Source organism: Tachyglossus aculeatus, chromosome 12 (assembly GCF_015852505.1).
Source record: "Tachyglossus aculeatus isolate mTacAcu1 chromosome 12, mTacAcu1.pri, whole genome shotgun sequence".
Classification (NCBI taxonomy): Eukaryota; Metazoa; Chordata; class Mammalia; order Monotremata; family Tachyglossidae; genus Tachyglossus; species Tachyglossus aculeatus.
Genome location: NC_052077.1, coordinates 38,857,234 through 38,882,715, shown reverse-complemented (window position 1 = coordinate 38,882,715; position 25,482 = coordinate 38,857,234). Strand labels below are relative to the sequence as shown.

Here is a 25,482-nt window from a genome sequence, read left to right as displayed (position 1 = left end):
GCGTGTACTCACTTTAGTATAATAATAAAATAATAATAATAATAATAATAATAATAATAATAACATTTATTAAGCACTTACTATATGCCAAGCACCGTTCTAAGCGCAGGAGAGGCTACAAGGTGACCAGGTTGTCCCACAGGAGGCTCACAGTCTTCATCCCCATTTTGTCATCATCATCATTAATCGTATTTATTGAGCACTTACTGTGTGCACAGCACTATACTAAGCGCTTGGGAAGTATAAGTTGGCAACATATAGAGACAGTCCCTACCCAACAGTGGGCTCACAGTCTAAAAGTGGGAGACAGAGAACAAAACCAAACATACTAACAAAATAAAATAAAGAGAATAGATATGTACAAGTAAAATAAATAAATAAATAGAGTAACAAATATGTACAAACATATATACATATAAACAGGTGCTGTGGGGAAGGGAAGGAGGTAAGATGGGGGGGATGGAGAGAGGGATGAGGGGGAGAGGAAGGAAGGGGCTCAGTCTGGGAAGGCCTCATTTTACAGATGAGGGAACTGAGGCCCAGAGAAGTTAAGTGACCTGCCCAAAGTCACACAGCTGACAATTGGCAGAGCCTGGATTTGAACCAAAGCCTGTGCTCTTTCCACTGAGCCACGCTGCTACTCCACTAAGTGGTCCCCGCACCACAGACTCTCGATAAATACCACCGACTGATTGACTGAAGCCTGGATGGAGAAGAGAAGGTATTCCCAGTGAAATATGCCACCCTACAAACAACCCCCAGCTTTTCTGGATTTGTCCAACGTGTGCTCATTTTTCCGCACACCACAAAGGTCTCTGAAATTGTTCCTTTCCACAGGAACCATTATTTTCATTAAACAATAGGTTGTTTTGGACAAACCATAGTCGGATTGTAATGGTATCAAGTAAGACTGTCAACTCTTCAAGAGCTCATTTAACCCTCTAGCAGGATTTGATCGATAGCATTTCACGCTGTTCTTTCAGAAAATGGATGTTTCCTGCTATTTCTTTCCGAGCTTATCTGTATCCTAAACATAGGCGTCACAGAGGAAATCATTCTCACTTTAAAGAAACTTCACATTCAAGGAGTGCCAGTCTTGTGCGATGCAATCTCCACATACACTTGTTGGTTTCATTAAACATATAGCCTGGATCCAGAAGCATTTTTACAGAAATGGAATTTTCTGCTCATTGTTTCATGAGTCATTTACAGGGTATTTAAAAGACTTTGTGTTAGAACAGAATTTAGGCATTTCATGGCCATGGTTACTGGCACCAACATAATAGTTATTTAAAAAGCTATCACACCCGGAGAAGTGCATAACAAAAATTCATTTTCTGTCATATTCCAATTTCAGATCTTGAGGTAGAGATCTCTAGGGGTCAGGTTGGACACCATCTCTGTTCCACATGGCCCTCAGAGTCTTAATCCCCATTTTAACAATGAAGTAACTGAGGCACAGAAAAGTGAAGTGACTTGCCCAAGGTCACATAGCAGATAAGTGGCAGAGCTGGAATTAGAACCCAGGTGCTTCTAACTATAAATTGCATATCTGTAATTTATTTATTTTTATTATTATCTGTCTCCCCCTCTAGACTGTCAGCTCATTGGGAGCAGGGAGTGTGTCCATTAGATTGTTACATGTTAGTCTCCCAAGTGCTTAGTACAGTGCTCTGCAGGCAGCAAGTGTTCAATAAAAACAATTGCCTCACTGACTTAACTCCCAGGCCCGTGTTTGTTCTAGTATTTCCCTCCAATCCACCTCGGTCACATCTCCATCATCCAAGTGAAGCAAATTATTGGGATATTTCTGGCAAGGGAGAATTTTAGCTTGAGGAAAGAAAATACTAACTTGAATTTCTCCGCCTCTTCTCCAGTCTTCCACTACATCTAGTCCTAAGTAGTGTCGGCCAAGGAAAGTCAAATCTTTCCCATTTCCATGACAAGGTGAGAAGCTGGGTGATTTCTCAGGAGATCTGCAGTTGTGCCTACTTTGATTTTGATGTTAATTTAGTGTAAGGGGTTAGCTTTTGAGGATTGGCCATTTTTTTCAATCCAGTCCCCAGACTTTGCAATTCTCACTGCTTCTTGAGTGCAGAATGGCATTACACAGTGTTTCCATCCCTTCCACGGAAGTTCTGTCACTTCAAAAACAAAATTAAGGAGGACCTTTCAGAAATAATCCGTGCTTAGTACAGTGCCTGGCACATGACAAGCATTTAACAAATACCATAAAAAATGGTGGGGGCACAAGGTTAGGAGAGGTTCTCAATTATGATTTTAATTCCTTGCTGTTCATGAGAGGATACCCCAAGTCTTCCACGCGTACCATCCACTGTACCACCTCACCTCTGCCTGCCGAAGTTCAACTCGCTTCTCTCCTACAATCCAGCCCGCGCGCTTGGCTCCTCTGGTGCCGCTAACCTTCTCACTGTGTCTCCGTCTCGCCTGTCTCACCGCCGACCCCTGGCCCATGTCCTGCCACTGACCTGGAATGCCCTCCCTCCTGAAACCAGACCATGACATTCCTAGCTTTGAAGTCTTACTGAAAGCCCATCTCCTCCAAGAGGGCTTCCCTGACTAAGCCCCACTTTTCCTCATCCCCCACTCCCTTCAATGTTGCCCTGACTTGCTCTCTTTGCTCTTCCCTGACCCCAACCCCATAAAACTTATGTATATATAATTTTATTTATTTGTATTGATGTATGTCTCCCCCCTTTTAGAATGTGAGCTCGTTGTAAGCAGGGAATGTCACTGTTTATTGTTATAATTTCCAAAGCGCTGAGTACAGTGCTCTGCACACAGTAAGTGCTTAATAAATATGATGGAATGAATGAGTGAATGAACGCTAACGAGCTCCTCGTGGGCAGGGATGATGTCCACTAATGACTGTACTCTTCCCAAGAGGTTGGTAATAATAGTGATAATTTTGGTATCTGTTAAGCGCTTACTATGTGCAAAGCGCTATTCTAAACATTGGAGAGGATACAAGGTTATCAGGTTGTCCCATGTGGGGCTCACAATCTTAATCCCCATTTTCCAGATGAGGTCACTGAGGCCCAGAGAAGTGAAGTGACTTGCCCAAAGTCACACAGCTGACAAGTGGCGGTGCCAGAATTTGAACCCATGACCTCTGACTCCAAAGCCCATGCTCTTTCCACTGAGCCACGCTGCTTCTCTAAGTTGTAAGCCACGCGCTTACAGCTCTACGCTAACCACAGTGCTAAGCGTTGGGTTCACAAGAATGAGGTTGGCTAAGCATAGTGTGGCCTAGTGGATAGACCCCAGGCCTGGGTGTCGGAAGTCTGTCTCCCCCTTCTAGACTGTGAGCCTGCTGTTGGGTAGGGACCATCTCTATATGTTGCCGACCTGTACTTCCCAAGCGCTTAGTACAGTGCTCTGCACACAGTAAGCACTCAATAAATACGATCAGATGAATAAAGGACACCCACGTTCTCGTCACGGCTCTGCCAATTTTCGGCTGTGTGACCCTGGGTGAGTCACTTCACTTTTCTGTGCCTCATCTGTAAAATGGGGATTAAGACTGTGAGCCCATGTGGTGAAGCAGCGTGGCTCAGTGGAAAAAGCACGAGCTCTGGAGTCAGAGGTCATGGGTTCAAATCCCTGCTCCGCCACTTGTCAGCTGTGTGACTTTGGGCAAGTCACTTCACTTCTCTGGGCCTCAGCTCCCTCATCTGGAAAATGGGGATTAAGACTGTGAGCCCCCGTGGGACAACGTGATCACCTTGTAACCTCCCCAGCGCTTAGAACAGTGCTTTGCACATAGTAAGTGCTTAACAAATACCATTATTAATATTATCATGTGGGACAGGGACTGAGTCCGACCTGATATGCTTGTGTCCACTCCAGCACTTAGTACAGTGCCTAGAACATAGTAATGCTTAACAAATACCAAATACTCACCCCTTTGAAAGCCAGTAAACCCGTCTAACACCCCCTGACCACCCCCATCCCCCTGTATTCTTTCCCAGTGTATCCAAAGCCCTCGATAAATATTACAGCTACTACTGACTCCACGTGGTTATCGATCAGTGGTATCTATTGAGCGCCAACTGGGGGCAGAGCACTGTTCAAAGCACTTGGGAGAGCACAATTACGGCCCCGAAATCACCGATCTGAAACTCACGGGACAGATGTATCCGAAATGTCCCATTATCTTGGAGTTTAAGGGAAGAGTCAGGGCCATTAGCAAGTCAGCATTCAATCCTCTAAAATGTGTACAACTTAAAAGCAGGAATTCAAGGGGAAAATTGCGTCCTGCTGTTCCGGCCACAGAAAAAACAACCTCTGTTTGTTTATTTGTTTAAGGTGTCAGTCGATGGGCCTAGGCATTTAGGAGATAGGCTGCCACCGATTAGGTATCCTCCTTGCTTCCTAGATTTGACCCCGAGCTCTCAAACTTGAGAGCAAAGGTTCAACATCCCCATATTTTACCAAAAAAGGCAGGGACAATATTTACATTGTCTTCTCTTGAGCATTTCGTTATTATTATTATTACACACCAGGACACTTGATCAGCGTACTTGAAATGTTTCCTTTCTCTAATGTGTAAATTCAAAGTCACTATTTATACGACTTCACGTTACGCCAAAGAAGACGCCGTAAACGAAAAAATAAACAGCAAATTCCCCACCTCAAGGAGCTTAGCATCTGTACACAGTTTTTATTGTTTGGATGGTCTTGTATATCCAAAACGCATACTTTAGAAGAACTGTTTGAAACCGCTTCCCTCCACCAGTTTTAGAGGAGTCTTCGTCTTTCGAAAACAGCGCTCCTGGGAGGTACTTTTACTACGGGTTTGCCCAGGGTTGAGTTGGAAAGACTGGAGCATAAGCTAGTTTTCTTCCCTGCTACTCAATGTGAGGCAATGCTCGCGTGCTTTTTGGCCTATCCATTGCTAATTACTGCGGTAACTGTTGAGTGCTTCCAATGTGACAAATACTGTATCGAGCACCGGGGTACATACGGGACAATCGGATCAGAAATGGTCCCCGCCCATCCCGGGCTTACAGTCTAAGGAGAAGGGAAAACAGATATCCACTCCCCATTTCAGACTGTGAGCCCACTGTTGGGTAGGGACTGTCTCTATATGTTGCCAATTTGTACTTCCCAAGCGCGTAGTACAGTGCTCTGCACATAGTAAGCGCTCAATAAATACGATTGATGATGATTTTACAGGTGAGGAGCCTGAGGCACAGTGAAGTTAAGAGACAAGTTAGGAGAAGCAGCGTGGCTCAGTGGCAAGACCTCGGGCTTGGAGTCAGAGGTCGTGGGTTCTAATCCCGGCTTCACCACTTGTCAGCTGTGTGACTTCAGGCAGGTCACTTAACTTCTCTGTGCCTCAGTTCCCTCATCTGCAAAATGGGGATTAAGACTGTGAGCCCCATGTGGGACAACCTGCCACCTTGTATCCCCCCCAGCACTTAGAACAGTGCTTTGCATATAGTAAGTGCTTAGCAAATACCATTAAAAAAATGTGTGTACTAAGAGCCCTCCCCTAACACTTGAGTGCATTATCAATCAATCAATCGATCAATCAATTGTATTTATTGAGCACTTCCTGTGTGCAGAGCACTGTACTAAGCGCTTGGGAGACTAAAATGCAGCAGAGTTCGTAGACTGATTCCCTGCCTACAGTGAGCTTAGAGTCCAGGCAGGAAACAGACAATAATAGAAGTGAATAAATTACGGATACAGACATATTATGGATGTAATTACGGACACAAACACTGTGGGGCTGAGGAAGGGGTGAATAAAAGGAGCAAATCCAAGGATGAGAGTGTACTTCTCATGCATATTCCATTTCCTACACCCAAACTCCTTTTCATAGTCATATCCCTCCTGTCTGGAATTCATTTTAGTGTCCATCTCTCCCTCTAGATCCTGAGCTCTTTGAAGGCAGGGAGTGTGTCCACTAATTCCACCGTCGTTTCCCAAACTTTGAGTACAATACAGTGTGGGCGTTCAGTGAATATGGCTGACTTCTGGATCGTGCTAGGGTTGAATTCTGAAAAGAGAGAGCCTCTTGGCGGGGTCCGGGATGTTCTGCTCTGGTTAATCTACTGTTGGCCTGATTCGATTCCTCCCAGAGCAGGAGGCCCGTTATCCTGCCACTGTCCTAGATGCCACGACTCAACTCCTCTTGGGGTGTTCTGTACACAGGTAGACTTCCTGGCAGTGTGGGCCAACTGACTTCTTCCCAGGATCTCACCGGGGGATTCTGCTCCCTTTCCAGGAAATGCATGGTAAGGGAGTAGGGCTTAGATGACAATGGTCCTTGCATTTGACTGTGTATGGCCAAATGTTCTAACTCGAGGGGAATCCAAGCAATTCTCCCTTTTATCTCAGATGGGGGCATCAAAAGACACCCTCTAAAAACGACTGGGGTATTTGTTCAGCACGTACTATGTACACGGGCTTGGGAGTCAGAAGGACCCGGGTTCTAATCCCGGCTCAGCCATTTTTCCACTGTGTGATCTTGGGCAAATCATTTCACTTCTCTGGGCCTCAGTTACCTCATCTGGAACTTGGACATTTTAAACTATGAGCCCCCGATGAAACTGTGAGACTATGTCCAAGCTATTTGCTTGTATCCACCCAGGTGCTTGGTACAGTGCCTGGCACATAGCGCTAAACAAATACCACAATTACCATTATTATTATTATTATTATTATTACAAGCGCTGGGGTAAATAGAAGATAGTCAATCTTTCATTCATTCGATCATATTTATTGAGCTCTTACTGTGTGCAAAGCACTTCACTAAGCTCTTGGGAGAGTACAATATAACAAATAATCAGGTCCCAAGTGGACCTCACAGGCAGGAGGGAGACAAGGGATTGAGTCCTCATTTGGCAGGTGAGAACACTGAGGTACAGAGAAGTAAAGCGACTTGCTCAAGGTCACACAGTAGATTATGTGGCAGAGCAGGGATGAGAACCCAGGTCCTCTGAATGCCGGGCCCAGCATCTTCCCAGTAGGCCACGTGATCTGTCTTTGCCCTCTATATCCCCCCTCCTCCTTACGAGATTTTTAGGTGTGTACAACTTCCAGGGATAACAAATTGCTGCAGCTACACACCCTCTGGGTAAAAATGGGTTTGCTTTGTTTGAATTCTAGCAACCACCTTCATGAGTAAGCACTCAATAAGTACGATTGAATGAATGAATGAATGAATGAGCCAGTAAGGGGCCCGTCCTCAGGGTGGTGTCACTCTCCCAAGCGCTCAGTACAGTGCTCTGCACACATTAAGCGCTCAATCGATACGACTGATTGATCGATTATTCGAGCTGGTCACCAACAGCTGGCTGTTTGTCCTGTCCATACCCTTGGTGATTTTGTACATTTCAATCCTGTCCTTTTTCAATCTTCATCTTTCCAGATTAATGAGTCCTGATTCTTTCAGGTTATAATAAGAGTCTCTTTTTTATGGTGTGTTTAGCACTCACTATGTGCCAGACACTGCACTAAGCACTGAGATAGGTACAAGCTAAGATGGTTAGACACAGTCCATGTCCCACATGGGATTCACAGTCTCCATTTTACAGATGAGGGATCTGAGGCACAGAGAAGCTAAGTGGATTCTGACTTCCACGCTCTGTCCACGGTCAGTCAATCAATCAAACCTATTGGATGCTTACTGCGTGCAGAGCACTGTACTAAGCGCTTGGGAGAGTACAATATCACAGTATTATGGACACATTTCCTGCCCACAGTGAGCTTACGGTCTAAGATGATGCCGTTTCACGGTTGTGATATTTGCAAAGCACTTGCTATGTTCCAAGTATGTGCTAAGCGCTGGGGTAGATGCAGGATAATCAGATTGGACACGGTCCCCTTCCCACAGGAGCAAGACTTTTACCCCCATTTTACGGAGGAAGAAAGAGAGGGAAAGGGAAGTCACAAAGCAGACAAGTGGCAGAGTTGGGATTAGACTACAAGCCTCCCCCCTCTCCATTTTATGCTCTTCCCACTGGGCCACACGGCCTTCCGCTGTCGACCTTTAAAATGTTAGGAAGATGGTGGCGGTTCTGGGGCCTGGAGGAGCCCGAGGGAGACCCTCCTCATGGGACTTTTCCAGCTCCTCATTTTAATGTTCTTAATGTGGATGGCCCTCTCTTCAATTCGAGGTTTTGTTTCTTATAATTGATTCTCGTTTCAAGCGTCTATCTCTCCCCGACTTGATCTTTGAGGCCCGAGTGGGATGGGGCTTGTAGTTAAACTGATTATTTTGGATCCATCCCAGGGCCTGGCACGAGGTTATTAAAGCCTTTAATGAAGCCCATTAATAATAATCCAGGGCAGGGGATCTTTCAGGGCCCAGGTGGACATTCCTAAACCTTCAACTCCCTGCTCCAAAGCTGGGGAAAGCAATGGCTTCGCCCCCTCACCTGAGCACACAGGGGGCAACATCCCCATGGTAACGCTCATCCGCCAGGTGACCTCCAGCCAGTCGCTTCACTTCCCTGGGCCTCTGTCCCTCTGTCACTCATCCATAGAGAGGCAGCGTGGCTCAGTGGAAAGAGTAAGGGCTTTGGAGTCAGAGGACATGGGTTCAAATCCAAGCTCCGCCAATTGTCAGCTGTGTGACTTCGGGCAAGTCACTTCACTTCTCTGTGCCTCAGTTACCTCATCTGCAAAATGGGGACCAAGACTGTGAGCCCCCAGTGGGACAATCTGATCACCTTGTAACTTCCCCAGCACTTAGAACACTGCTTTGCACATAGTAAGCGCTTAACCAATGCCATCATTCATTCATTCACTCTCTGTGCCTCAGTTACCTCATCTGCAAAATGGGGATCAAGACTGTGAGCCCCCAATGGGACAATCTGAATACCTTATAACTTCCCCAGCGCTTAGAACAGTGCTTTACACATAGTAAACGCTTAAATAAATGCCATCATCATCAAAACGGGGATGAAGACTGAGAGCCCTGCGTGGGACAGGGACTGGGTCCGCCCTGATGAGGTCGTATCCACCCCAGAGCCTAGAACAGTGTCTGGTGCATCGTCGGTGCCTAACAAAGACCAGAAGACGAGAAACAAAGCAAGGGTGATGGGAATTCTGGCCTTTTCTGGACTCTGACTTTGTGCCAGATGCTGTTCCCAGGGCCTGGACAGGGACCAGGGGGTGTCCCGTCCCCGCTCTTGAGAACACGGGCTTTGGAGTCAGAGGTCGTGGGTTCAAATCCCGGCTCTGCCTACTGTCAGCTGTGTGACTTTGGGTAAGTCCCTTCACTTCTCTGGGCCTCAGTTACCTCATCAGTAAAATGGGGATGAAGACTGTGAGCCCCCCGTGGGACAACCTGATCACCTTGTAAGCCCCCCAGCGCTTAGAACAGTACTTTGCACATAGTAAGCGCTTAGCAAATACCGTCATTATATTATTATTATTATTCTTATTCTCCTGCCTGCCCTTTGGCCTGCACCTTATGAAAAGGGCTGCGGAGATGGGAGGGTGTTGGGGTCGGGGGGCTGGTGGGGCGGGGGGGGGGCTGGTGGGGAGGGGACAGGCCGAGGCCTGATTGGTTGGTCCTCCCCCCATCACCGCCCTCATCATCCTCCCGCCCCCAGCCCCTCCCCCTCTCCCTGCTCCACCGCTCCGGCCCCCAGGACCCCCGACGCCCTCCTCCTTCTCCCTCCTCCTCCTCCTTCTCCCTCCTCCTCCTCCTTCTCCCTCCTCCTCCTCCCTCTTCCCTCCTCCTCCTCCTCCCCCCTCCTCTCTTCCCCTCCTCCTCCTCCTCCTCCCTCCTCCCTCTTCCTCCTCTTCCCTCGTCCTGCTCCTGCGCCCGGGTGCGGGACCCGTCCGCGGGGTCCCTGGAGGTGCTGAGCGCCCCCCGGCCCCGGGAGGGACCCTCCCCTCCTGACTCTGCTCCGGACGGACCCCCGGGCAGACAGACCCCCGGACAGACCCCCGGACAGACCCCCGGACAGACCTCCGGACAGACCTCCGGACAGACAGACCACCGGACAGACCTCCGGACAGACCCCAGGCCAGCCGGACAGCCAGCCGGACAGCCAGCCGGACGGCCCTCCGGACAGCCCACCTCCGGACAGAACAGCGGACGGGCGGACCGAGCGCCGGCCAAGGCGCAGGACAGACCACCGGTCGGACCTCCGGACAGGCGGCCGGACAGACAGGCGGAGAGACCCCGGAGACCCCCGAGACCCCGGGCCGGGCAGAGCACGGGGGGCAGAGCACAGGGGGCAGAGCACAGGGGGCACAGCACGGGGAGCAGAGCACGGGGGACAGAGCACAGGGGGCAGAGCACAGAAGCAGAGCACAGGGGGCAGAGCACAGGGAGCAGAGCACAGGGGGCACAGCACAGGGAGCAGCGTTCAGGGAGCAGAGCACAGGGGGCAGAGCACAGGGGGCAGAGCACAGAAGTAGAGCACAGGGGACAGAGCACAGGGAGCAGAGCACAGGGGGCACAGCACAGGGGGCAGGGCTCAGGGGACAGAGCTCAGGAGGCAGAGCACAGGGGGCGGCCCCACCGGCCGCTGGGGCCGGGGGTTCCGAGGGGGCCAGAGGGGGCCAGAGGGGGACCCCGGAGGGGAAGGCGCAGAAAGGAGCGGGAGGAAAGGACAGCGCAACCCTGAAGCGGGGCCCTCTGCCCAACTCCCTCCTCCTCCTCCTCCTCCTCTTTCTCTTTCTCCTTCTCCTCCTCCTCCTGCGCTGTTCCTCCTCCCCCTCCTCTCCATCCTCCCCTCCTCCTCGTCGTCGTCGTCTCCATCCTCCCCTTCTGCTCCTCCTCCTCCCCCCGCTCCTCCTCCCCCTGGGGCCGGGGCTCCGGGTCCCGCTCCCGCTCGGACGGTCCCTGCCGGCGGCCGGTGGCCAGGCGGTGGCCAGGCGGCGGCCGTCGGGCGCCCCCCGCACGATGCGCTGCCTGGCTCTGCCGGTGTCGTCCCTGGTGGTGGTGGCGGTGGCCCTGCTGCTGCTGCTGGTGGCGGCGGCCCTGTCGGCTGCGGCGGCCCGGCTCCCGGGGCCCGCCCGGCCCGCCTCGCCCTCGTCGCCCTCGTCGTCGCCCTCGTCGTCGCCCTCGTCGTCGCCCTCCTCGTGGCCCAGCTGGCCCCCGGTGCCCGGCGGCGGCGGCCAGCCCGCCCAGGACTACGCCCAGCGCCAGCGCCCGCGCCAGCCCCGCGGGGAGGAGCCCGGCTGGGGGCCACGGACGGTAAGGGCCCCCTCCTCCCTCCTCCCTCCTCCCTCCTCCCTCCTCCCTCCGTCCCTCCCTCCTCCTCCTCCTCCTCCTCCTCCTCCCGGCTGCCCACCCCCCGGACCTGGGACCGCACGGCGCACGGCTCAGGGCGCGGGGCGCAGAGCGCAGAGCGCGGGGTTTAGGGCTCAGGGCGCAGGGCACACGGCTCAGGGCGCAGAGAGCAGGATTTAGGGCACAGGGTTCAGGGCACAGAGAGCAGAGACCAGGGTTTAGGGCTCAGGGCGCAGGGCACACGGCTCAAGGTGCAGAGAGCAGGATTTGGGGCACAGGGCACACGGCTCAGGGAGCAGAGAGCAGGATTTAGGGCACAGGGCTCAGGGCGCAAGGTGCAGGGAACAGAGCACAGAGAGCAGGGCTCAGGGCGCAGGGCGCAGGGCACACGGCTCAGGGCGCAGGATGCAAGGTGCAGAGAGCAGGATTTAGGGGCACAGGGCGCGGGGCTCAGGGCGCAAGGCGCATGGCACAGAGTGCAGAGTGCAGGGTTTAGGGCTCAGGGCGCAGGGCACACGGCTCAGGGCACAGGGCGCAGGGCACAGAGCGCAGGACGCATGGCACAGGGCACAGAGCGCAGGGTTTAGGGCTAAGGGTGCAGGGCACACGGCTCAGGGCACAGAGAGCAGGATTTGGGGCACAGGGCTCAGCGCACAGAGCACAGAGCGCAGGGTGTAGGGCTCAGGGCGCAGGGCACACGGTGCAGAGAGCAGGATTTAGGGCGCAGGGCTCAGGGCTCAGGGCACAGGGTGCATGGCACAGAGCGCAGAGCGCAGGATTTAGGGCATAGGGCGCAGGGCTTAGGGCATAGGGCGCAGGGCTTAGGGCACAGGGCGCAGGGCTTAGGGCACAGGGCGCAGGGCTCAGGGCACAGGGTGCATGGCACAGAGCGCAGAGCGCAGGGTTTAGGGCTCAGGGCGCAGGGCACACAGTGCAGGGCGCAGGGTGCAGAGCGCAGGGTTTAGCGCACCGGGCTCAGAGCACATGGCACAGGAGAAGCAGCATGGCTCAGTGGAAAGAGCCCGGGCTTTGGAGTCAGAAATCATGGGTTCAAATCCCGGCTCTGCCAATTGTCAGCTGTATGACTTTGGGCAAGTCACTTCACTTCTCTGGGCCTCAGTGACCTCATCTGTAAAATGAGGATGAAGACTGGGAGCCCCCCCGGGGGACAACCTGATGACTTTGTAACCTCCCCAGCGCTTAGAACAGTGCTTTGCACATAGTAAGGGCTTAATAAATGCTATTATATTATTATTATTATTATTATTGAGTAGCACAGGGCCCAGGGTTTAGGGCACAGGGCTCGGAGTGCATGGCACAGGGAGCAGGGCGCAGAGCGCAAGGTTTAGCACACAGGGCTCGGAGCATATGGCACAGGGCGCAGGGTGCGGGGGTCAGAGTCCCGGGCGTCCGGGGGTCCTGCCTCTCCGGCCCCCCCCGAGGCCCCCTATCAGGGCTGAGCCGGGGCTAAGAGTGACAGCACCCTGGGGGGGGGGGGGAGGGGAGCGGGGGGGCAGAGGATCCCCGGAACGGGAAGGGAGGAGGGGGGAGCCGGGAACCTAGATATGGCCAAGGAGCAACGGCCAAGGTCGTGGGGAGGAGGCGAGGGGTTGGGGGGGGGGGGGCCTTACAAAGGGACTTTGGGCCCTAATGTTGCCCTGGGTGGGAGGGGAAGCCGGGTCCTGGAGGCTCGATTCCCCTCCCTGGGGTCCTGGGGGTCCTGGGAATCCTGGGGATCCTGGGGTTCCCCCCCCCCGACCCATCACCCCCACATCCAAGCCGGCTGCTGCGACACGGGGCATCCCCAATCTCTGTTTATTTAGCATTAGACCTTAGGAGGTGGGTCGGCCTGGGACTGGGTCAGGGGGTGGGGAGGGGATGGGGGAGAGAAGGACCCCCCCCCCCATCTCCTAAATCATTATTATTTGGAAAGAAAAGCCACCCAGATGGCTTCTCCCTCTGGAAAATCCCACCGGGCCCCTTCCCCCCTCCCTGGGTTGGTGATGGAGATCCATTCCCCAAGCCTACAGTTGAAAGTGCCGCCAAGGCAGAGAGGGTGGGTTTCCTACGAATTCTTCCTCTCCAGCCAGAGATGATAGATTGGCCGTCTCTGCCCGGTTTGCCACTTAGTGTCAGGTCACGGGAAAGGTCTTGCCTGGTTTCAAAGTGCCAGGCTCATCGCTTGTTCCGGCCTGCTTACCGCTGATTGCTGCTCTTACAGTCAAGAGGAGGTAGCTCCCGGGTGGAGATAGATAGCAGCAGAGAGACCGTTACAAACGGCCAGAAACCTCCACCACCGAGTTTCCTATTTTTTTCGGACACTATCTCCTCGGTTCAGAGGGTCTTGGGAAACGCGTAAATTCAGGGTGTCATCCTCGGAGACTCTCGGCTCCGATTTCGGGCCGGCTCGACTCTGGTCTCCAAAATTAGCCGCGCCGTTGTCTTTGATGTTTCATAGACTAAGTTCTGAAAAGTTCCCCGGAGGTTATAGGCCGCATCGGCACGTGGGAAGAGGTTGGAGTTGTCTGCCAGCTTTGCGGCGGGAGGAATCGGGTCTTGAATCTTTGTGCTTCTGCATCGCTGAAATGCCTTCTCAGTCCCAAAGGGTTTTTTGAAATAGAGTTGTGGCATAAACAGACTTTCTTGGGGATCATTCTTGCTCAGGGAGAATAAATGTCCTTGCACTTGAAGGTGAGATTTTTAGCCAGCCCTTTGGAGAGTCTGGATGGGAGGACATGCAATCGTCAGATAGGCAGCTATGATGATACTTTTTTGGAGGCTGATGGTTTCTAGCCAAGCAAGTTGTTGGAAAGAAATCGTTTCTAAAGTTGCTAAGAAAGAAATCCTCTCGAGCTGGAGGGACCAAAGCTGTTTTCCCAAGTGTTTGTCATTAAGTCAGTGAGAGGAGTGGGTAAGGAAGAGATTCGGGCTGCATACAGTGGCAAGCTGGAGAATAGAAGGTGAACTGCATGGCCTCTTAAATAAGGGTCTCCTGTAAATAACCACACTATCCTAACTGCAGCAACGTGGATGTACAGCTGATCTCCGAGATGAGCTCGAGGTGGAATTTCATACATGGTGTCGTACAAGTAGCGCTTTTCTTGTGAGCTGAAATATCACCCATCTCACCTGATTCTCTTTCTGTTTTTTGTTGGGTTTTTTTTTTTTTTTTTGCAAAACTTCAACGCCTTTAAACACGAGCGAGCTTATCTTAGGAAAGCGTTCTGCCTCGTTTCCTTTGGTTTCATCGAGAAAGCGTGAAGTAGCGAAGGAAAGGAAGTCCGACGGGAAGCATGAATAAGGACTCTGGAGCAGAGTAAAGTTGATGGTTAGCTCTTAAGTGAAGCCACCGGGTGCTCTGTGCCCCTGGTAGGTGATACCTTATTCCTTGGCCAAGGTTTTGCCTGGGTAGAATATGTTTGTGGGGAGCTTGTCAGGCCCAGAAGGAAGTCTGACCTGACCTGTGCAATTTTTCCCTCTCATATATCATCTGTCCCTGAGCCTGTTAAAACCTTACCTGGGTCTTTTAACGCATTTAACTGGGCCCTTTAAGGACTCATAATGGAATTCTTTGAGAGCCTTCTATTTCATTCCATCAGTGGGATTTGCTGAGCCCAAACTGTGTGGGGAAAAACTGTACTAAGCACTTGGGAGAGTACAGTAGATTAAATCGACTTGATCCCCGCCCTCGAGGGCCTCACAAACTAGCGGGGTAGATGGATGCTAAAATAAATTACTCGTAGAGCAAGTGACCGAGTGTAAAGGTACGAATGGAAGTGATTAGTGGGTATGAACTCAAGGGCCCCGTTTCCACAACTTCTCATGTTGCCCTGGGTTATGCAGGGAAAATGTAGAGGTGAAAGTGATTTCACAATTGACAGTTTCCTGTTGGTTGAAAGTCTATAAGTTTACTATCCATATTTTAATTGACTTTTTATCCCAGTTTTAATTCTGGCTTTCCTACTGATGTGCCGTGTGAACTCGGTCAAACCCACTGACTCGTGCCTCGCTTTTCTCATCTATAAAATGAGAATAATTACATCTGCTTCTCTCTCATGGGGATGTTCAAAAGACAGGTAGCGATGGCTTCTCTGAAAATGCTTTGGGGCGATAAACAGCTCTGCGAGAGTTGAAGATGCCGTTACTGCTATTGTGCAATTTAGGACACCCTATCCATTCTTTGGACTTCTTCTTAATACTGGATTCAATTTTTCTTGGTTCCTAAATCCCTAAATAGCTCCCTAATGGCTTTTAAAAGTGAAGGCACCACTCTAACCGCCGAACTTAGTCACGGAGAAGGGCTGAGGCTCTAGAGAGAATCTGACTTCGCCTTTTCTGTCTTCGGAATGAACAGCACTGGGACTTCCAGAAGGGAACTTTTGAAAGTATAAAGCGTTAAAATCCATCGGCTTCCAAGTCCCCTAAATGCTCACTAATGCGGGACCTTTTTTTTTTTTTTGGCTTAATTCAAGTCTCTCAGAAGGCATTGCCAACAAGTGTGTTTTGTGGTTTGGATTCGCAGTAGGGGATGCTGAGTTCTAACTTTGACTTTTCCAAGATTGGCAGCCAGGCTTTATTTTCCACCCCCTAGAGCCTAGTGGAAGGAGGCTGGGATGGGGAGTCAGGAGGCCTGAGTTCTAAACCCTGTTCTGCCACCTGTCAGACTTTGGGCAAGTCAGCTGAGGCCCATGTGGCTCAGCTTCCTCTTCTGTAAAAGGGGAATTTAAATACCTAGTCTTCCTCCCCCTAGACAGTGAGCCCTAGGTGAGATGGGAACTGCATCGGACCGGATTACCTTGCACTGACCCCAGTGCTCAGTACAGGGCTTGGCACAATAAGCGCTTAACAAATGCCACAGTTATTAATGTGTTTTCAGCTTGTGATTCAGAACTGTTGGTCTGAGATCTGGAAGATGTGGGTCAGCCTTTCTGGACTTTTTTGTTTTGCTTTGTTTTTGTTCCAGGCCGGAGATCATGCAAGATGAAGTTGTGTGCTACATTCTTTGGTATTTGTCAAACGCTTATTATGTGCCAAGCATCGTGCTAAGCCCTGGTGTAGATACAAGGTAATCAGGTCACACACAGTTTCCTGAGACCTGAGACCTGGGTTCTAATCCCCAGCTTTGCTCAAAATCACATCTCCTTTAAGAAGCTTTCGCAGACTAAGCCCCCTCCACCCGCTGTCCTTTTTAATGACATTTGCAAAGTGCTTACTGTGTGCCAGGCACTATACTAAGCCCTGGGGTAGGTCCGTTGTTGAGTAGGGACCGTCTCTATATGTTGCCGACTTGTACTTCCCAAGCACTTAGTACAGTGCTCTGCACACAGTAAGCGCTCAATAAATACGATTGAATAAATGAAATAATCAGGTTGGACACAGTACGTATCCCACGAGGGGTTCACAGCCTTCGATCCACATTTTACAGATGAGGCACAGAGAAATTAAGTGTCTTGCCCAAGGTCACACAGCAGACTTATGGTAAAGCCGGGATTAGAAAACAGACCCTGTGACTCTCAGGTTTGTGTTCTATCCACTAGATCATACCACTTCTCATTTTTCCTTACTTAGAGTCCGTGCTCTTCCCACTAAGCCACACTCCTTCTTAATAGCACAGGTTGGGTTAGAGGTGTCTGTTAGAATGGATGCTCCCAAGCGCTTACTAAAATCCTTGGCATGTAGTAAGCACTTCAAAGATTCCACAATTATTTATGATTGGACTGGCAGTGGGGATTCGTAGGGCAGGTTGGGTTAGGGGTGTCTGTTGGTTTGTACTCTCCCAAGTGCTTGGTACAGTGCTTTGCACACAGTAAGCACTCATTAAATACGATTGAATGAATGAATGAATGAATGAATGAATGAATGGTATCTCTTCGTTACTCGCCGGACAAGACCAATGAGGAGTTATTGGGTGTGAGTTCCCATTCCCCTCGGTACCGGTTGAACAGCTTTGACTCTGGGCCTGCCCACCTAAGGCATCAACCTGCTGTGATTCCACTTCCCACGATGAGATGGTTGCTCAGTCTAGCGAGGGGAAAGATGATCAAATAATAGCTTATAGAGAGGGGAAATGTTGGCGTATAAGGATATGGACACAAGTGCCGTGGGGCTGAGGGTGGGGGGAACGTCGAGTATTTAGAGGGTACAGATTCAAGGGCATAGGTGATGAAGAAGGGAGAGAGACTGGGAAAGTGAAGGCTTGGGCAGGGAAGGCCTCTGGGAGGAGATGGGATTTTAGGAGGGCTTTGAAGGTGGGGAGAGAGGAGGTCTGGTGGATATGAAGGGGAAGGGACTTCCAGGCCAGAGGGAAGATGTGGGCAAGTGGATGGAGGTGAGATAGATGAGACCGAAGGACTGGTAGATTAGTGTTAAAAGGGCAAAGTGTGCAGGTGGAATAGGAAATCAGAGAGGTAAAGCCGGTGCGGTGGGGTGGGAGTACCTTAAAGTCATTGGAAAGGAGTTTCTCTTTAATGTTAAGGTGGATGGGGAACTATTGGAGGTTTTCCAGGGAGGCAGCATGGTGTAGTGGTTAAGAGCATGGGTGTGGGAATCAGAGGATCATGGGCCCTAATCCCAGCTCTGCTACTAGTCTGCTCTGTGACCAAGCTGTGTACCACTTTTCTTCTGTGTGAAGTGAGTCGCTTCATTTCTCTGTACCTCAGTTACCTCATCTGTACGATGGAGAATAAGATTGTGAGCCCTATGTGGGACAGGGACTGATTTGCTTGTATCCACCCCAGCGCACACAGTAAGGGCTTAACAAATACCATAATTATTATTAATGGGGGATGTGGGCTGGATGTCTTTTTTTAGGAAAACCATCCGGGCAGCAGAGTGAAGTAGGGGCTGGAATGGGGAGAGACAGGAGGAAGGGAGGTCTGTGAGAGGACTGGTGCAGTAATCAAGACAGGAAATGATGAGCGCCTGGATCAGAGAGGTAGCAGTTTGGAAGGGGAGGAGGGAATAAATTCCAGACACGGTGGGTAGGTAGAACCGATAGGATTGGATGACAAGTTGAGTGGGAGGGATGAGTTGAGGACACCGCCTAGGTCACTGGTTTGTGAGACAGGGAGGATGGTGGCATTGTCTATGGCGGTAGGAAAGTCATGGGGAGGAGAGGGTTTGGATGGGAAGATGCGGAGGGTTCTGTTTCGGACATGCTAAGTTTGAGATATTAGTGGGAGAGAGTTGAATGCTGTAAAGCCAATGACAAGGCGTTTCAATAGGTGTCCAACAATCCAAGGATCAACTGAGTCAAGAAGGAAGAGTGGGCGGAATAATAATAATAATAATTATAGTATTTGTTAAGCACTTATTGTGTGCCAGGCACTGTTCTAAGTGCTGGGGTAGATACAAGATAGTTGGGCTGGACACAGTCCCTGTCCCACATAGGATTCACAGTCTTAATCCCCAGTTTACAGGTGAGGTTACTGAGGCCCAGAGAAGTGAAATGATCTGCCCAAGGTCACACAGCAGACAGGTGATGGAGCAGGGATTAGAACCCATGACCTTCTGACTCTCTGGACCGGGATTTATCCATGTGACCATGCTGCTTCCCCTAAGGGTCTGGAAGGGTCTTGAAGCCCAGAAAGTGGAAAAAAAAATGGTGCTTGTGCCTTCTGAAGAGCCTCATGCCATTCTACTTTGACCGTGATTCTCTCATCAGCCTTCCCTTAACTAAAGAAACACAACCACCTCATTCTTCCACTGGGATCAGAGCGGGAAACATTCCCTCCGCATGCGTGGTTCACACATTGGACAAATTTCTCTGGACAGGACCGGCTGAAAAGAGAGTTAGTCTTTCCCACCCGGTGACTGAATTCGCTACCAAGATTCGAGTTAGAGTTTCTTCTGTTGTGTGTGTCTGGCCTAAGCATTATTTCATTAACTCATGCTGCTTAAATTTTATTTTCATTAAGTGACTCACCCAAGGTCACACAGCAAGCAGCGGGAGAGTCGGGTGTAGAATCCAGGTCCTCCTACGCTCTGGTCTATGAGCTTTCCACTGGTCACGCTGCTTCCCTTGCCCGGAGGACTTTTCCATGTCTTCTACAGCCCATATTCCTCTGGCCCGAACACACAGAGCCAAAAGCCAGTCAGCCTCGAGCCCCCTGAGCGATGGAGACAGCGGCTAATTCCTAACTATGTATTCTCTGCCCTGAACTTTGCTTAATAGATACTGTTTCCACTACTTTTCCCCGAGGGAGTTGACTTCTTTTCTTTGGACCTTTCCCTCCCCACCCTGGCTTCCAGTTGGGGTGGTTGCCAAAAGGAAAATTCCCCCCTTCCTTTCACCCTCCCCGATTCTGTCCGCCAATACGTGTCTGAATCAGGGAGGGCCAAGATGGCAGCAGAGGTGATAATCTTAGTGACTGTGGTATTGGTTAAGTGCTATATGTGCTGTGATAGGTTTTGGGGTGGATACGATACAATCAGACCCCATTTCTGTCCCACCTGGGGCTCACAGTCTGAGGGAGGGAAAAAAGGATTGTATCCCCATTTTGCAGACAGGGAAACCGAGGCACAGGTATGTTAAGGAACTTGCCGAAGGTTGCTCTATAGACATGTGTCAGTGGAAAAGCAGCATGGCTCAGTGGAAAGAGCACGGGCCTTGGAGTCAGAGGTTATGGGTTCAAATCCTGAGTCCAGCAATTGTCGGCTGTGTGACTTTGGGCAAGTCACTTAACTTCTCTGTGCCTCAGTTACCTCATCTGTAAAATGGGGGTTAAGACTGTGAGTCCCCTGTGGGACAAGCTGATTACCTTGTAACACCCCCCCCCCCCCCCACCAGGGCTTAGAAGAGTGCTTTGCACATAGTAAACGCTTAATAAGTGTCGCTATTATTATTATTATTATTATTATTATTATTATCATTATTATGTGTCAGGGGACATGTCTACCAACTTTTCAATACTTTCCTCTCCCAAGCACTTAGTACAGTGCTTTGCACACAGTAAGCACTCAATGAATACTATTGAATGATTGATGGATGGATTGATTGACTGAACAAGGGAATGCTGGGAAACAGCATGGCACATCAAAAGAGCAGGGGGTTGAGAGTCAGAAGACCTGGTTTCTAATCCTGGCTCCACCACATGTCTGCTATGTGACCTTGAGCAAGTCACTTAACTTCTCTGTGCCTCAGTTACCTCATCTTCAAAATGGGGATGAAGATTGTGAGCCCACGAGGGACAACCTGGTGACCTTGTATCTACCCCAGTGCTTAGCACATAGTAAGCACTTAACAAATGCCATCATCATTACTATTATTAGCTCACACCTGGCAAACCATAACCATAATAATAGTGAGGATGGTATTTGTTGAGTGCTTACTTTGTGCCAAGCCCTGTTGTAATCATGGGGGCAGATAAAATTGATCACATTGTGCAGAGTCACCATCTCACATGGGGCTCACAGTTTAAACGGGAGGGAGGTAGTAAATCCCCATTTTACAGATGAGGAAACAGAGGTTCTGTGAAGTGAGGCGACTTGCCTGAGGTCACACAGCTGACAAGTGGCAGAGTCGGGATTCGAACCCGGGGCCGCTGACTCCCAAACCCCTGTGCTTTCCATTAGGCCGCACTGCTAGGATCGGCTTCACTGGCCCTGCTCCCTTGAGGCCACAGTGGTGATGCCAGCATAGGAGAGGAAGCGGCTAACCGAATCCAGGAGGCTAGTGTGCCACCTGGAAGTCTCAGAGCCAGTGGTGGCTGGCATCCCCAGAAGAAGACAGTGAGGTCTAATGGAAAGAGCACAGCAGGAGGCTCTTGTTGATAATAAATAATAATAATGTTGGTATCTGTTAAGTGCTTACTATGTGCCAAGCACTTTTCAAAGCGCTAGGGTAGATACAAGGTAATCAGGTTGTCGCACATGGGGCTCACAGTCTTCATCCCTGCTTTACAGATGAGGGAACTGAGACTCAGAGAAGTTAAGTGATTTGCCCAAGGTCACACAGCTGACAAGTGGCAGAGCCGGGATTAGAACCCACGACCTCTGGCTCCCAAGCCCGGGCTCTTTCCATTGAGCCACCCTGTTGATCTGCCAAGAGCTTAGTGCTCAATAACTACAATTGAATGAATCTGCCACCAGTCTGCTGGATGATTTAGGGTAAGCCACTTAACCTCTCTGGGCCTTGCCTTTAACTCTGGTGATAAAATAGATCCTGAGCTGATCTCATTAATTCATTCAGTCGTGAGTGCTCACTGTGTGTAGACACTGTACTAAGTACTTGGGAGAGTGCAGTACAACAACAAATAGACACATTCCCTGCCCACACTGAGCTTACAGTCTAGAGGACTGTAACATAATCAATCAATCAATCAATTATATTTATTGAGTGCTTACTGTGTGCCGAGCACTGTACTAAGCACTTGTGAAGTACAAGTTGGCAACATATAGAGACGGTCCCTACCCAACAGTGGGCTCATAGTCTAGAAGGGGAAGACAGACAACAAACCAAACATATTAACAAAATAAAATAAATAGAATCGATATGTACAAGTAAAATAAATAAATAAATAAATAGAGTAATAAATATGTACATTATATATATATATATATATATATATATAAAACACTGTATCTAGCCCTGTACTTAGTGCATAGAATCAATCAATCAATCAGTCATGTTTATTGAGCACTTGTGGTACGATGAGCACTCTACTAAGCACTTGGGAGAGAAAAATTACAATAGAGTTCATTCATTTAGTCACTTATTCATTCAATCATAGTGTGTGAGCGCTTACTGTGTGCAAGGCACTGTACCAAGCGCTGGGACAGTACAATAAAACAATAAACAGACACATTCCCTGCTCACAATGAGCTCACAGTCTACAGGGGGAGGCAGACAGTAATATGAGTAAATAAATGACAAATATGTTCATAAGTGCGGTGGGCAAGTAGTGGAGTGAATAAAGGGAGCAAGTAAAGATAAAGGGAGCAAGTCAGGAATAAGGGAGAGATAGATACAGCCTCTGGCCTCAAGGAGTTTACAATCTAGTGGAGGGCAGGACAAACATTAAGATAAATGCCACATACGGGAAGCAGCAGAGTATATAGTGCTGGGCAAGTAGGGTATGTGTCAAAGTGCTTGAGAGATACAGATCAAAGCATATAATATTAATAATAATAATGGTATTTGTTAAGCGCTTACTATTTGCAAAGCACTGTTCTAAGTGCTGGGGAGGTTACAAGGTGATCAGTTTGTCCCACGGGGGGGCTCACAGTTTTAATCCCCATTTTACCGATGAGGTAACTGAGGCACAGAGAAGTTAAGTGACTTGCCCAAAGTCTCACAGCTGACCATTGGAGGAGCTGGGATTTGAACCCACGACCTCTGATTCCAAAGCCCGGGCTCTTTCCACTGAGCCACGCTGCTTCTCCAGCAGCTTTTTATGGGCAGGGAATGTCACTGTTTACTGTTGTGTTGTACTTCCCCTAGCGCTTAGTACAGTGCTCTTGCACACAGTAAGCGCTCAAGAAATACGACTGAATGAATCAATAGGCAGTGTACAAGGGAGGGAAAATATAGCGGGGGCAGGGAAATGAGATCTTAATAAGAGCCATAATTGTGATTAAGAGCCAAGCCAAAGTAAGCATATACAGAACATTGTACAGACTCACTTTCTTTTCTTTATAGCTGCAAGAATTGGACTATCACAGACCCTGCATTCCATTCTAGAATGGTTCTCCTAACACCATTCATTCATTCATTCACTCAATCATATTTATTGAGCGCTTTCTGAGTGCAGAGCATTGTACTAAGCTCTTGGGAAGTACAAGTCGGCAACATACAGAGACGGTCCCTACCCAACAACGGGCTCACAGTCTAGAAGGGGGAGACAGACAACAAAACACCGTCTGCATTTCACACTTAATAATAATAATAATAATAATAAATAATGATGGTATTTGTTAAGCACTTACCATGTGGCAAGCACTGTTCTAAGCACTGAGATAGGTACAAGGTAATCGAGTTGTCCCACATGGGGTTCACAATCTTAATCCCCATTTTACAGATGAGGGAACTGAGGCACAGGAGAGTGAAAATATTCACTTTATATTAAGTGACAAGATGGGATTCCCCAAAGCAATGAGGATTTTTAAATTTTTTTTATGGTATCAGTTAAGCGCTTACTGTGTGTCAGACACTCTACTGAGCACTGGGAAAGGAAGATACAAACTAATCATGTTGGACACAGTCCTTGTCCCACATAGGACTCACGGTCTTAAGCCCCGTTTTGTAGGTGAAGGAACTGAGGCACAGAGAAGTGAAGTGACTGGCTCAAGATCACACAGCAGACAAGGGTTAGAGCCGGAATTAGAATCCAGGTCCTGTGGACTCCCAGGCCCGGGCTCTATCCAGTAGGGAATGCTGCTTCTCAAGTTCCTGGATTTCAATCAAACTGCTTGTCTCTGTGTCCCCGTAGCATTTGGAAATGAGCAGAGAGTCTGTCAAGACAGGTGGAAAGCTCAAGCGGAGATGTTCCAAATCTGTTTCTTTCCTCTCATCTTGATTAAGTCACTCTTCTGCAGACTGGGAGATCCAGGGTTTCTTGTAAACTTGTCCTCTAGACTGTAAGCTCATTGTGGGCAGGGAATAGACCTATAATAATTATATTGGACTCTTCCAAGCACTTTTTCCTCTCATCTTAAGTCACTCTTCTGCAGACTGGGAGATCCAGCGTTTCTTGTAACCTTGTCCTCTAGACTGTAAGCTCACTGTGGGCAGGGAATAGATCTCTAATAGTTATATTGGACTCTCCCAAGCACTTTTTCCTTTCATCTTGATTAAGTCACTCTTCTGCAGACTGGGAGATCCAGCGTTTCTTGCAAACTTGTCCTCAAGACTGTAAGCTCATTGTGGGCAGGGAATAGATCTGTAATAGTTATAGTGGACTTTCCCAAGCACTTAGTATGATACTTTGCACCCAGTAACACTCAGTCCATGTGACTGACTGACTGACTGTTCGGTATCTATTAAGCTTTCAATAAATTGATCGATTAGGGGGAAGTTCTGGAAAAAGAGCAATACGATATTCACAGCAGCCACTTATCTAGGTAGCCGGAAATCAAATGTTCAGGGAGAAAAGCCAAGTAAGAGAAAGAACCACTTATACCAGTTACCCTCTCACCTGGGTTTCATAATTGAAGCGGAAACGGTGATGAACCCGGTCTTGGCATTCCAAGCTCCAGTTTCCAGGAAATGTGGACACCGCATCCTGGAAATGTGAAATCAAAACAATGCGCTGAGCCATTTCCAACAAAATGGAGACATTGTTCTGCCTCAATTTCTCGGCTAAAGTCGCCGGAGGGCACACACTTTAAAAGTGGCCTTTCATTGTGTAAACTGAATGCTACATTGAGAAATCTGCGGAGGATGATTTCATACTATTTCTGTAGCCCAGAGAACTCTGTGGCTGTTGAAGACATCAGTAAGCGTGGAAGGTGAGGTCCCAGTCTGTTAGGCCAAGACCAACTCTTTGGCTTTGTCTTCCAATCTTTGACCCATTACAGGACAGTAGTGGGAATTCTTTGGAATGACCAAAGAGCTTTGAAATCAGTGAGGTTTGGCTCCAGTTTTCTGTTTCAAGGGGTCCAGGTGCACATCAATGGTTTCACTCATGGTCAGCTTGGTGATTGCTTCTTTCACATCCCATGCTCCTCCTCGATGGTAGTTCAAAACTCTCTGATTAAGATCTTATGATGATTATGGTATTTGTCAAGCACTTATTCTATGACAGGCTCTGTACTAAGCCCTGGGGTAGATACGAGTAGAAACAAGTAATGGGGTTCATACTCTGAGTCTGCCAACTCTGTCGAATTACACTCTCCCAAACACTTAGTAAAGTGCTCCACACATAGTAAGAACTCACTAAATACCACTGATGATGATAATGATGATGATGCTGATGATGAGCAGGTGGGAAAACAGGTATTGAATCCTCATCTTAAAGTTGAAGAAACAAAGGTACGAAGAAATGAAGTGACTTCCCCATGGTCATAATCAATCAATCAATCAATCAATCAATCAGTCATTTATTGAGCTCCTACTATGTGCAGGGCACTGTACTAAGTGCTTGAGGGAGTGCATTACAGCAGAATTAGTGGACAGTTCCCTACCCACAATGAGCTTACAATTTAGAGGGGGAGAGAGACATTAAGATGAATAAATAACTTATAAATTACAGTCTTAATCCCCATATTACAAAGTCACTGAGGAGCAGAGAAGTGAAATGACTTACCCAAGGTCACAC

The 25,482-nt window shown here is 49.2% G+C and overlaps 1 protein-coding gene across 1 annotated transcript in view; it reads left to right on the top strand.

Moving 5' to 3' along the window:
* The window catches only part of VEGFC (vascular endothelial growth factor C), a 137,005-nt gene that overhangs the window by 5,676 nt on the left and 105,847 nt on the right, over positions 1-25,482 (top strand). Inside the window, exons 2-7 of the mRNA XM_038755062.1 lie at positions 838-904; positions 1,895-2,015; positions 4,760-4,802; positions 6,257-6,266; positions 9,914-10,203; positions 10,859-11,191. Of these exons, the coding sequence (XP_038610990.1) occupies positions 838-904; positions 1,895-2,015; positions 4,760-4,802; positions 6,257-6,266; positions 9,914-10,203; positions 10,859-11,191 (864 nt within the window). The remainder of the gene's footprint in view (positions 1-837; positions 905-1,894; positions 2,016-4,759; positions 4,803-6,256; positions 6,267-9,913; positions 10,204-10,858; positions 11,192-25,482) is intronic.